General features: G+C 45.8%; 1 protein-coding gene across 1 annotated transcript in view; it reads left to right on the forward strand.

Annotated features, from left to right (window-relative positions):
• Positions 1-12690, forward strand: part of FBXO42 (F-box protein 42) — a 102735-nt gene extending 90045 nt beyond the window's left edge. Inside the window, exons 5-10 of the mRNA XM_044996279.1 lie at positions 1310-1463; positions 3668-3778; positions 4686-4782; positions 6012-6068; positions 6615-6731; positions 6999-12690. Coding sequence (XP_044852214.1) covers positions 1310-1463; positions 3668-3778; positions 4686-4782; positions 6012-6068; positions 6615-6731; positions 6999-8114 — 1652 coding nt within the window. The 3' untranslated portion in view covers positions 8115-12690. The remainder of the gene's footprint in view (positions 1-1309; positions 1464-3667; positions 3779-4685; positions 4783-6011; positions 6069-6614; positions 6732-6998) is intronic.

Here is a 12690-nt window from a genome sequence, read left to right on the forward strand (position 1 = left end):
CGGTGCAGCACCTCGAACTGTTAGCACAGGGGAGGTTTGTACTTTCTCAGTGAATTGTGGCAGGTTCCCTGGTAGTTCAAAGGGGTGTGATCCTTTTCTAACTGGTCTTGAGAGAGGACTTTCTCTGCTCTGGAGCAGACTATCCCCGGCCAATTCAAAAATAGTCATGTTAAGAACCAATTCTGAGTAGTATGACTAATTACAAAGACAAAGTGTTTTTAAAAAAAATAAAAAGTCAAGATTATAAACAGTTCAGTAATGTACTGGTGGCATGGAGTGTGAGGTGAGATCAGTGCTCTTTGTCTGGTTTAGTAAAATAGAAAATAAAAGCCGTCTGATCTTGGGTAATATATTGCAACAGAGTTCAAGCCCAGGGCTACAGCCACCATTCCCTCTGTTTATGTGCACCAGCAGTACAGCCCAGAATGCCTCATGTGAGCTACGTAACCAAGACTGGCACCAGTAAGCCCTTAGAACTTTAAATGCAGCAAATCTAAGGCCTGGTCTACACTAAGGGGGGGGGGTGTCGAACTAAGGTACGCAAGTTCTATTCAGCTATTCGCGTAGCTGAACTCGAACTACCTTAGTTTGAAGAACTCACCCGTCCAGACGCCGCGGGATCGAAGTCCGCGGCTCCCCCGTCGACTCCGGTGGTGGAGTTCCGGAGTCGACGGGAGCGCGTTCAGAGTTCGATATATCGCGTCTAGATTAGACGCGATATATCGAACTCCGAGAAGTCGAACGCTACCCGCCGACCCGGACGGTAAGTATAGACGTACCCTAAGATAACCTACTTATTAGATAAGGGGCTTCGTATTGTAAGAATTCTCTCCTGCCATCGGGAACCTGCAGTCTACCACAGCTCCAGATTCTGAGATGTGACTGTTATTCCCTGCTGGGAATATGTAGGGTTAATTTTGCATCTTCCCAGTTCCGTAAAATGAGATTCAGAATATGCTGTGGCTTGTAAATACCCAGTAGATCTAGTTATTTGGAGGTAATTATTGCTTTTATTCAGCACTAAAGCAATAATTTAAAGTGATATGTTAGAAAGCTAGTAATTTCCTGTCACTGACTGACAGATGTTTTGCCAAACGTGAGATGTGCTTTCAGGCTTGTACTAATTATGATGACACAAATTGGCAGTAGCTTTCTTCCCATGCTCCCTACTCTAATTTTGTCATCTTTTCCTCTCTGCCTTTTAGAGGGGAGTTTCCATTTTGTCACATTTCAGTAAGATCTGTGCACAGCTTGGCTGCTGGTTTGAAATGCCATTTGCTAACTTTTTCCTTTCTCTGCTCCCCTCCAGGTTCTTATCCGTCACCTAAGGCTGGGGCCACTTTAGTGGTGTATAAGGACTTGCTTGTGCTGTTTGGTGGGTGGACGCGGCCAAGCCCCTACCCTCTGCACCAGCCGGAGAGGTTCTTTGATGAAATACATACCTACTCGCCTTCCAAAAATTGGTAAGAGAACATTCTGAGAGTCTGGATTGGAAACATGCCTTTTACCTTGAAATTGTATCCATACACTCTGTCTATACATACAGAGCTGCTCTTAAAAGCTTGGCTGAATCCCTCTGTGACTGACGGAAGATATAGGCAGAAGGAGAAATGAACATTCTCTGATCCTGGGTGAGATGTCCGGAAGCTGTTGTGACCCTGGGTAAAATATCTAGCTAAGCAATGTCCAGAGACCTGAAGAGCCGAAAGTCCTATTATCTGAGCTCCCCCGATGGCCATAGCTTCCTTATTTTCTTAGAGTAGTAACTAAAATGGAACTAAAAATTTTTTTTCTTAACTCCTTCCTGCTGGGGCGCTATAGGTGCACAGTTTGAGAGTGGAAGTAGATATTTGGAACATGTAGTTCATTTGGTCATTCATTTTGATTCTTTATTATGTCTTTAAAAAAAAAAGCCAAATAGAGAGAATATTTAACACCTAGGGATTTTACTTAAAGTAAAAAGTTTGAGGAGAATAAGATGAGGTAGAAATAGGACACATGGAATGGAAGAGGAGGAACAGATGGAGTCTCGCGTCCAGGTGGTATTTTGGATTTAGCTGGTGGAGGTGGGGGTGTCATCTATAATAAAATACATTATAAATAAAATAATAATTGGAGATATACCAATCTCCTAGAACTGGAAGGGACCTTGAAAGGTCATTGAGTCCAGCCCCCTGCCTTCACTAGCAGGACCAATTTTTGCCCCAGATCCCTAAGTGGCCCCCTCAAGGATTGAACTCACAACCCTGGGTTTAGCAGGCCAGTGCTCAAACCACTGAGCTATCCCTTACTCTGTGTCCCTTACTCTGGCCCCATCGGGTCAGGACATATCTCAGGATTAGGATGGGGTCACAGGAGATGACAGGGGCTCCAGCCATGGTGGCGAAGCTTGCTCCAATAGCCAATCCAGGCAGGCAGACCTCCTATTTCTAAATTGCTGTCTGCTCTGTCAGCCTTTAAGATTATCTAGGAACATCAGAAAAGTATATTAAAGATGGTGGCAAAACTCTCTTTCTAGCCACCCCCTTCCCAGAATAAATGTTCACTTACATCAGTTCTGAATGGAAATGTTACATGTGAGCTAATGCCATAATAAAGTAGTGATGAATCCTACCTCTGTTCATATGGGCATTTAATCACCAAATGGCCCAGTTATCTATTGCAGTTGTGGGCAGTGCGTGCTGTAGTTAAACAGTTAATGATAATAGTTGAGGACAAATGTTACTGAAAATACCAGTACTACCAATGGAAGATCCTTTTTCTGTGTCATGTTAAACAGTTTACAGCAGGCTAACATTTTCAAATATTAAATTGAGTCATATTTGGGCTTTGTAGAAGTTTTTCCATGAGGTTTTCTTCTCTGTAATAAAATGTCTTTTAGGAGCCTGCTGTTTCTTGTGATATTATTTAGACTTGAGCTAATTCTTTAAGTTGCTGATCTCTCTGCTCTTCAGATTGCATAAAGGGCCTTTCCTTTGTGTTTGCCTGTAAAGTGCTACACCCACCTAAGGAGCTAGAAACCCGTTTCCTCCCCAAAGGGATTTATTTGGTACAGATCTAGAGCCAGCAAAGTAAATGTATTTTCTTTTCCACATTGCTAGTGTGTTCTCTGACAACTGACTTCCCCAGCTCAGCTACACTCCAGTACAAGTTGACATGCCTCGACTGTACTTGAGTTTGAAAACAGTACGATTATTATTAACTTCAAACCTGTTTAGGTTCCAAACTAAACTTTGTCTGCCCTCCATTCAAATCGTGGTGCTGGTTCTGATACCAGGGTATTTAGTCAAAATGCTCAATCTCAGATTTATCCTTTTTCTGTCTCTTTGTTGTTTGCGTCATCACCTTGTTTTATTTCATGTTCATTTACATTTTATAAATCTGTTTTCCACCCTCTTGGTGGCCTCTGTGGTATTTGGTATATAACAAATGATAGTGCCCCCCTTTTCAATAACCAGCGTTTAGATCCCGGGGGCTAGAGATTGCAGCACCAGAAAGTCATGAGCCAGTGCACTTTCTCAGGAGGCAGTTTTCCATTTAAGGGTGTAAGACTGTTTTTCTAAAAAAAAATTGGCCATCTGCCTTTTTCATCACTGGAGGGACATCTGAGGGGAATTTGTAACCTCATAATTCACAAATTTTAATGTATCCTCACCTGTTTCCTTAGGTGGAACTGCATAGTGACAACGCACGGCCCCCCTCCCATGGCAGGCCATTCCTCTTGTGTAATAGACGACAAAATGATTGTCTTCGGAGGTTCCCTAGGATCTCGGCAAATGTAAGTCTATAACTTTCTTCCCTCAGAGATGTTACTGGGAATCCTGTGAACATGAAAGTGAGGAACAAACATTGGGTAGGGTCAGGTACGGTGTGGGCAGAATTGATGCAAGCTTTCCACCCAGACCTGTGACAGTGCACCATGGTCCTGACCTCCCCCTCTGCTGTGCCAGTCCTGGCTCCTCTCTTGAGCTGAGCTTGTTCGTTTTGCTGATTCATACCTCGTTGTGAAGTTGATAAGCAAAGCACCGCTTAGTGGAACCAGTGAGCCCACATGGACCTCCAGTGAAGTCAGCGAGGCTGTGCGCTGTGGTCCACCCACATGGAGCCCTGGACTTCCACCTGGGAGGATTCGAGTTCAGAATGGCTCTTAAAATGAAAGTGAATTTAGTGGTCTCAGCTAAGGGCTGTTTCTCCACTTTGTGGTGCGCTGCATCAGCAAGCTCAGTTCAAGAAAGTGCCCTGGACTGGAATAACGGAGGGGAAGTCAGGTTCCTGGTGCACGGCCTCAGCTCTGGGTGGGAAAGGTTGTATTTATGAAAATACTAAATTCTGGTGTGTCTATGAAGCCTTGGGCCTGCTGCTCTCCACCTCGCCATTGCTGCCCCATCTTGGAACAAAGCTTAATCAGTACTTGATGCACGCTCTTGATTGGCCACTGGCCCATTACTGGTTCCCTTCTCTGTGGTAACCTGTGTGAAGCACCAATGCACACAAATCCCCTGCCTGTGGGAGGAACATGTAATCCTGAATCAGTAGTTTAACTCCCCAAACATGCCCCATGGTTTCAGCACTACTGTCTGTAATGAGACCAGTGCTGCAGTCTTCCTAACCGATGCTTATTTGAGATCCCCAAGGAACTGTGTCTCTGTGCCTCTGCTTCCATGTTTGTCGTCTTGTCCTTGCAGGAGTAATGATGTCTGGGTTCTAGATCTCGAGCAGTGGGCTTGGTCCAAGCCAAATATCTCTGGGCCAACCCCTCACCCGCGTGGTGGCCAATCTCAGGTGAGTGTCTCCTGCAGTTATTCAGCAAACGTCGCAGTACCTTGCGGTGAGCTCGACAAGGAGCTCTAGCCACCAGCACGAAGTGTCAAGGATGAGTTAGAGAAGCAAAATCCCATTGCTCACTTTGTGGTCAGCGTCCCGTCCTCACCTGAGGGGCTTCTAAAAAGTAATTCCCCCTTTCTAAGCCGTCTTTGCAGTCTCGGCATGCCAGGCCTTTGCCCCTTTTCCACCTGTTTCAGCACTTTCAGAGGATGCATTTTTAAAACCACTTGATGCTGAGCCAGTTTGTAAATATCTCCCTGTGTTCTGTGCATGCGCCAAGACTTGTGATTAACATTATAAAAACCAGACCTTCCCATTTTAACATTTTGAGCCAAATACTGCAGTCTGTCTCAACATATAAAGATCCATTTGTGGGGGATCCCATGGGTTACCAGACTCACCAGATTTCAACTGACATGGACAGTTCCCAGTAAGATCATTAGTTCTCTGGAGCCCATCTTGACACCCTGCATAGAGTCCTGCAGCATGCATGCCAGAGCGCCACCCCAGATTCCCCAGCTCCTGTCCTGTCTGACTTTGGTACCAGCAGGGTATTGATACTGGTCTCCTCACCGTAGCACTTGGATAGCATGGTAATGGGGGCCATATAAATACAGACTGGGGGTGTTTGAGTGCCAAATGAAGAGAGTTAAGTTCCCCTACTAGTTCCCTCCACTTGGCAAGTTGCATTTTGACTCCACCTCTTGGATTCATTGTCCATGAATATTAGGTGGAGTCGCAAAGGGGGCAGAGTTTCAGGCAGGCTGGTGAGAGGGCTCCTCTCTTTAAGGAGGTTCTGTGAGTAGGCTGGGGCAGGAAGGATGTGGTGGGTACATTGAGGGAGCAGGATGGGGATGTTGCTTTGCTTAGGGTCCTGCAAAACCACACAGCTTCATGACAAAGCAGTGGTGGTCTTGCTTAAAATAGGTTTCAGAGTAGCAGCCGTGTTAGTCTGTATCCGCAAAAAGAACAGGAGTACTTGTGGCACCTTAAAGACTAACAAATTTATTTTAGCATGAGCTTTCGTGAGCTGCAGCTATGCATCCGAAGAAGTGAGCTGCAGCTCACGAAAGCTCATGCTAAAATAAATTTGTTAGTCTTTAAGGTGCCACAAGTACTCCTGTTCTTTTTGCTTAAAATAGTGTTGTATTCTCCCAAATCTGTAATTCTTTTCTTTGCCCCTTTAGATCATAATAGATGATGAAACCATTTTAATCCTTGGTGGTTGTGGTGGTCCAAATGCAGTAAGTATATAAAGTGTGCAAATACGAAAATAGAATGTGTGCCTCTTCCTCGTGCTACAAGCTTCTGTATATGGCTGCAGGAGCCCCCCAGTGGTTGTAGTTGCACATTATCACAATAGCAACTCCGTAGGTCAGCTTCTTGGTGTGCTGCAGAGCAATCTTGACTGGTGGGCTTGGCAACTGAATTGTAGACTTCACGTAGTTGTCACCCGTGCTATAGTTGCCCATAAATAACTCATAATAAAATGCATTCCAGGTCTCTAGCACCCATGCAGGGATCTCAGAGCAGTTTACAAACATCCCCTCTGCGATAGGCCAGAATTATCCCTGATTGGGTGAGAAACTTAAGGCACAGAGAGGTGACTTGCCCTGAAAATCCCATAGTGGTAGTCAGGGATAGAACCCAGAATACCCATCCTGTGCTCTCACTTCCAGGCCAGGATTCCTTGCCATCTGTAGGAAGATGGCTTCTGGAAATCTTTGTTGCTGGGGAAGATCTCTCTGCACTAAGCCTAAGTTTTGGGTTTGTCACACTTTTCTTTGCAGCTGTTTAAGGATGCCTGGTTACTGCACATGCGCACCAGCCCCTGGACATGGCAGCCATTGAAAGTGGAAAACGAAGACCATGGAGCCCCTGAACTATGGTGTCATCCCGCGTGCAGGGTAAGGGGGTCAGAAATGGGGCCGGGTGGTATTACTAGGAGGAATTTGTCAGGAAGGAAAGCTTATTTATTTGAGTCAGATCTCCTGGATCATTAACATGATATGGTCTCTGGTAGGGTGTTCTCATGTGGAATATCCTGTGACTGCTGGTTCACTGCATGTTTGGTTTCCAGCGTACGTTTTTCCCCAACGCACTAACACAGCCGTAGGGGTTTAGGAACATCTCTGCAGCCGTTTGTTACAGTGCGCTCATTTTTCGTCTTTTAGGTGGGACAGTGTGTTGTGGTCTTCAGCCAGGCTCCCAGTGGGAGAGCTCCACTCAGCCCCAGCTTGAACTCTCGCCCGTCTCCTATCAGTGCCACGCCGCCAGCCCTGGTTCCTGAAACACGGGAATACCGCTCTCAGTCTCCAGTCAGGAACGCCGACGAAGCTCCTTGTGTGAATGGCCGCTGGGGCACCCTGAGACCCAGAGCACAAAGACAGACACCGTCAGGCTCCCGGGAAGGGAGCCTGTCCCCATCCAGAGGAGATGGGTCACCTGTACTGAACGGCGGGAGTTTATCCCCTGGAGCCGCAGCAGCGGGAGGTGCCTCATTGGACAGTCCTGTACTGGCCATATCGCCCAGCACGCCTTCTGCTGCTGAAGGATATGACCTGAAAATTGGACTTTCCCTGGCGCCGAGACGAGGATCGCTACCAGATCAGAAAGATCTACGCTTAGGGTCTGTAGATTTGAATTGGGATCAGAAATCAGGTTCCGTTAGCTGTCAAATGGATGCTGTGGACAATAGGACAGTTGGTGGAAGCATGAGAAATCCCCCAGAGCAGACCAATGGAATCCATACCCCACCTCATGTCACTAGCTCCCTTCCAGGGGCAGTGTCGCCAGGTGCACTCCGCAGAAGCCTGGAGGCTGTCAAGGCCCTGTCTTCCAAAGGGGCATCTGGTTCAGCAACATTAAGTCCTCCTTTGGTGTCTTCACCAGGATCTCCTGGTAGCCAGAGTGGGAGCAGTGCCGAGGTGGCACCAGCACCACGCCCAGGCTCTGCCCAAGGGGACGGCCACTCCTTACCTCCGATCGCCCGTCGCTTGGGCCACCATCCACCGCAGTCTCTGAATGTCGGCAAGCCTTTGTATCAAAGCATGAACTGCAAACCCATGCAGATGTATGTGCTAGACATTAAAGACACCAAGGAGAAAGGGCAAGTCAAATGGAAAATGTTTAATAGCAGTTCCGTGGTGGGGCCACCAGAGACCAGCCTACACACCGTAGTGCAAGGCAGGGGGGAACTGATCATATTCGGTGGCCTCATGGACAAGAAACAGAACGTGAAGTACTATCCCAAAACAAATGCCTTGTACTTTGTGCGAGCAAAAAGATAATGAGGCAAAAGCTGGTCGACCCCTGCCCTTCCTCCCCCACCCCCTTTCCGTGGCTTTCTTTTTTTAACCCTTCCTCTGTCACGCAGGCATTTAAACTGTGAACTAGGGAACGACAAACCAATAAAATCCAAACACAATTGCAGCGCTGCCCTCCAGTTTCCAGTCTATGATCCTGGCTCTGGGCTTGGGTCAGAAAGTCCTATTTTAAAAAAAAAAAAAGAGAGAGAGAGAGAAATTCTGTTTACAAATGGGGAGAAATCTCCATTCCAATGGGATGAATTGTTGCTGTGTTCTAGCAGGAGCTTCACTGCGCCTTATTTTTTTGCTGGTAACTAGACCAAGAATTTGGGGTAAGTGGGTGGGAAAACTTCTAGGATCCAATAACTTTAGAATTTTTCAGGAGTATAGAGGGACCCTCATCTCTCACTCTATAATTGCAGTCCCCATAGGGATGCTGATAAGAAAGGTCTTGGAAGAACATATTGAATACCTGCAGGCAGGAGGCTGTATGCTTGTATGCACTGATAAATACCCATGCTTATCTGTTGAATGTGGCTGCAGAAGGAAAATAGCATTTTTTTTACATCTTCCAGTATTGCAGCCATTACTGTAAATCCTTAATCAGCAAAATGACACAGATGCCTTTTTTCCTAAACGCTTTGGCCTGATAGTACCATTCTTGCCCTATACAATGGGAGAGTTGGAAGGGAGAAAGGACAGTTTGGCATTGAAATGCCAGGATCATCCAGACTTCAGTCATTTATACAGCCCACTTTAGTGTCCCACCGAGTAAAGTCCTGCACTAGATCAAACCAACAGCTGGGATTGATGACTTTGGAACCCCTGACAGTTGAGTTGCAAGCTGCCAGAATAGCGCATACATCATTGACATTTGAAAATACTCAGTAATGGAAGTTACAATTTTAGACTGATTTGTACATGCATGGTTAGGCTGTTCATGAGAAGCAGTGGCTATGTGCATCCTTAAGGCTTGACTTCTAAGTTTTCCCCCCTAAGATTTTGTTCTGGATCCTTTTGTTATCTTAAGAGTGCTCCACTCTGTACTTGTATATATGCAGACAACTGCCCTGGGAGCACTGGGATGTCTTAGGTCATCTTTGCTTATCAAACAGAGAGAACATGCTCAAAGTACTTAAGCACATGCTGAAGTCCTGTTGACATTAAGCATTTACTTAAGTGCGTTGCTAAACTGTAGCCACACATCCTATTGGATTCTTTCATAGCTTGTTTGAGCTAGTAATTTATGCAGTTACTACAGTTCAGATTCCCTGGTTCATGTTTACATTAAAGTTATCCTGCTGGATAATGCATCAGAAAATAACATTAATCCAAAGTAACATTACAATTATAATATCAACCAACCAAAGCAAGGGAAATTCAGCTATAAAGCTGCTGCTCCATCCTTTACTGATTACATTTTATCAGTTTGCTATTCCTTTAGTCTTACTCCAGAGTGCTTTGTATTCAATAACTTTGAACTTTTTATAGCTTTGAGTGTACAAGATATTTTGGCAATCACTGAAATGGCAAATTTTAGTCTGGAAGGGATTTTTTTTCAGCCAAGTTACAAATACCTGCAAAGTAGGGTTTGAAGTGGAACGCTGGCCCAGCATTAACAGCCTCCATGGTAATCGCTGATGCTGAGAATTCACTTACCTAAATCAACAAAGACTTCAAAAGGCATCAAAATGGATTTGAACTGAGGTACACTTCTGGATGAATTCTCTTTCCTTCCCTCTGCAGCTTGGAAGAATTACAATAGAGACCGGCTGATCCACAGAGGGGCACCAGTTTGCCATAGGTTCAGGGGCGGCTCTAAGTATTTTGCTGCCCCAAGCATGGCAGTCAGGCGGCTTTCTGCGGCACGCCTGTGGGAGGTCCGCTGGTAACGTGGATTCAGCGGCATGGCTGTGGGAGGTCTGCTGGTCCTGCGCCTTTGGCCTACCTGCTGCCGAAACCGCAGGACCGGCAGACCTCCCACCCGCATGCTGCTGAAGGCAGCTGACTTCCGCCCTCACGGCGACTGGCAGGCCGCCCCCCGCAGCTTGCCGCCGCCCCAGGCACGTGCTTGGTGCGCTGGTGCCTGGAGCCACCCCTGCCTAGGTTTAACTTTCACTAGTCTGTGATCCTGGCTGCTTCTGAAGACTGCAATTTTCATGTGACATTGTGGGTTGTTAAATCTGTTGGCCTCTGTTCTCCAATAGGCTGCACTCACACAGAGTCCTGTTGTAGTCGCTGGGGCGCCACACAGTGCAGGATTCAAGGTTTGTTGTTTTTACATCTAGTTCTAAAGCAAAAACGACTTGTTGCTAACACCAGTAAAAGTTCAGCAGGTTTAGAAAGTTGGCAATGCTGGTTTTTAAAAAAAAAAAAAAAAAGGGCGGGGGGGGGGCTGACAAGCAAGGCTGCACAGTGTCTCATTAGACAATAATGAACTAGCAAATACCCTTTGAAGCCAATACCCAGACCTGCCTGAAAGCGATCTGCCCCAGCGGTACACCACACTGTGGTGTTAATACTGTCCCTAAGCACAAAGCTTAGCTTTCCCCTATCTCACTGTATATCAAGAGTCTCCAGCTTTGCCTTGGCCAGAGATGGTGAGAGCTGTTCCAGGTGCATTGTAGGGCTGCTCAAAGAGAGGAGCATTTAGTTTACGACTGAGCACACACAGTCCTGCAGCGGTGTTTGAGCGCTGAGAAAACGTTCAGAAACTGCCTGCATTCCTTGATCAGACTAATCACAAAATAAATCTTAATACGTATGTGGCTTAAAAGGAGGAAATCCTTTGCTAATCACAGTGAAACCTGCCCAGTGGGCAGATCTGCGATAGTTGTCAGTGCATTTGGATGTACCATGAAGTGGCTCCTTTAAGATTTCCAATATGATTTTGTTTGGACTTTTAACTGTCTCCACTGGGTCACTGAGTTTTGCTGGACCTTTGGTGGGCACTTAAGATAGTTTTCTAAATCTAGAATCACAAGCCTTTTTAAAGGAAAACCCCTTCTCTAACGCCAGTATTCTTTCCCAGTGTCCCCAGTGAGAAGGTATTTGCTTGTTCAACAAGCCCCAAATGGTTTCTTTGAACCTGATGGTTAAAGATGAAAGAAACCCAACCACAGCCTTATATTTATTTCCAGGCCTCCAGTAAAACCTGCCTCCTTTTGACTGAAAGCCACTAAAGGTACCTCTTTGTACGCTGCTTTTTTAGCCCACAGACTGCTTCAATTTCTGTGCTCATCTTGAATGCAAAGATCAGTTTGGTAAAATGCAAAGGTGGTGGTGGGGTGGCTTGAAATCCTTTTACAGGAAGAAACAAATTCAATCACTGTTGGTTTGTTAATGCTGGACTGAGTTTCATAAAAGCCTGGTCTATCTCCCAGATCCTCCAGTGTCACTTGAACCTTGAAAACATTGATGTGAGGGTGTGGGCACCTTTAAATGCTGTTCTCTAGAACCTTTAAGTCCAGCTCTGATTATATTTAACGTGTAAGCCGGTTTTGTCTTAATTAAACGAGACATCCCCTCCCCCGCAGTATCTTTATCAATATTTAAAACATTCTTCTTGAAGCTGTAACCCCTTCCATGGCTGCAGAGGTGCCTTTCATGATGATGGCATTGGGTTGGCTGCTGCTGCTTAACGTAGCAAAGGTTGGTAGCCAGTGCTGGATTATTCTTTTTTCCCCCTCCTCTGCCCCAGCTTGATCAGAACTCCAGTGGGATTTCCCTATATAGGATGAGATTGACGTGTTTCATTTGCACGTCTGTCTTTCACCCAGGGTGGTTTGAGAGCAAAAACTGAAAGTTTTAAAAAACCAACGGCTAGTGAATTGACACTGAGGTCTGTCACTCTGGGGTTTATACCCTTCCCCCCCCCCACACGTCATGCCCCAGCCCTCAAGTGCTTGAAGTTCACTGCACAAGATAAAACTGTACAAAGTGACATAGGAAGTGGTCTGGGTAATTCTATAGGCAATGATCATAATAGCTTCATACCGGGTTGCAAGCCACATGGAAACCGTAAGGGGGTCTTCCCAGTCTTGCTTGTGGCATTTCCCAATTCATATTTCCATCTGTTCTAGTCCGTGTGGTGATCCTGGCATGATGATGTTTCACTGCTTTGCTTCATTTGTGGCCTCTTTACCAACACATTCATGTTCTGCTAAGTCAGCAGACTGGAGTGGAAGGACCCAGGAACAGAGAAATCAGCCCCTTTGCCTTTCTCTCCTCTGCCCTGTGTGTGTTGCAGAAGGCATGTTCTGCATGGTTTCAACATGGCTCCCAAAGTGGTCTCTCTGAGTGACAGAAACGTGGGTCTTTATATCCTCCCCCATCCTGTCCCCAAACGAACAGGTTTCATGTCATGCGCACAACGTGTGATCAGTGTAGCTGGTGCTGTGACTCAGGCGTGCAGGATGACTTTGTCATTTTAGGCTCATCCAAGTGTAGGAATGAAAATGGATTTCATTGATATTTAACTCTGTGTAAATTTCATTTTTGTTAATGTTTTTCACCCCACGAATTTTTAGCAATTTAACAAATAAATAATGATAAAAAG

The sequence above is a fragment of the Mauremys mutica genome, chromosome 21, assembly GCF_020497125.1.
Source record: "Mauremys mutica isolate MM-2020 ecotype Southern chromosome 21, ASM2049712v1, whole genome shotgun sequence".
Lineage (NCBI taxonomy): Eukaryota > Metazoa > Chordata > Testudines > Geoemydidae > Mauremys > Mauremys mutica.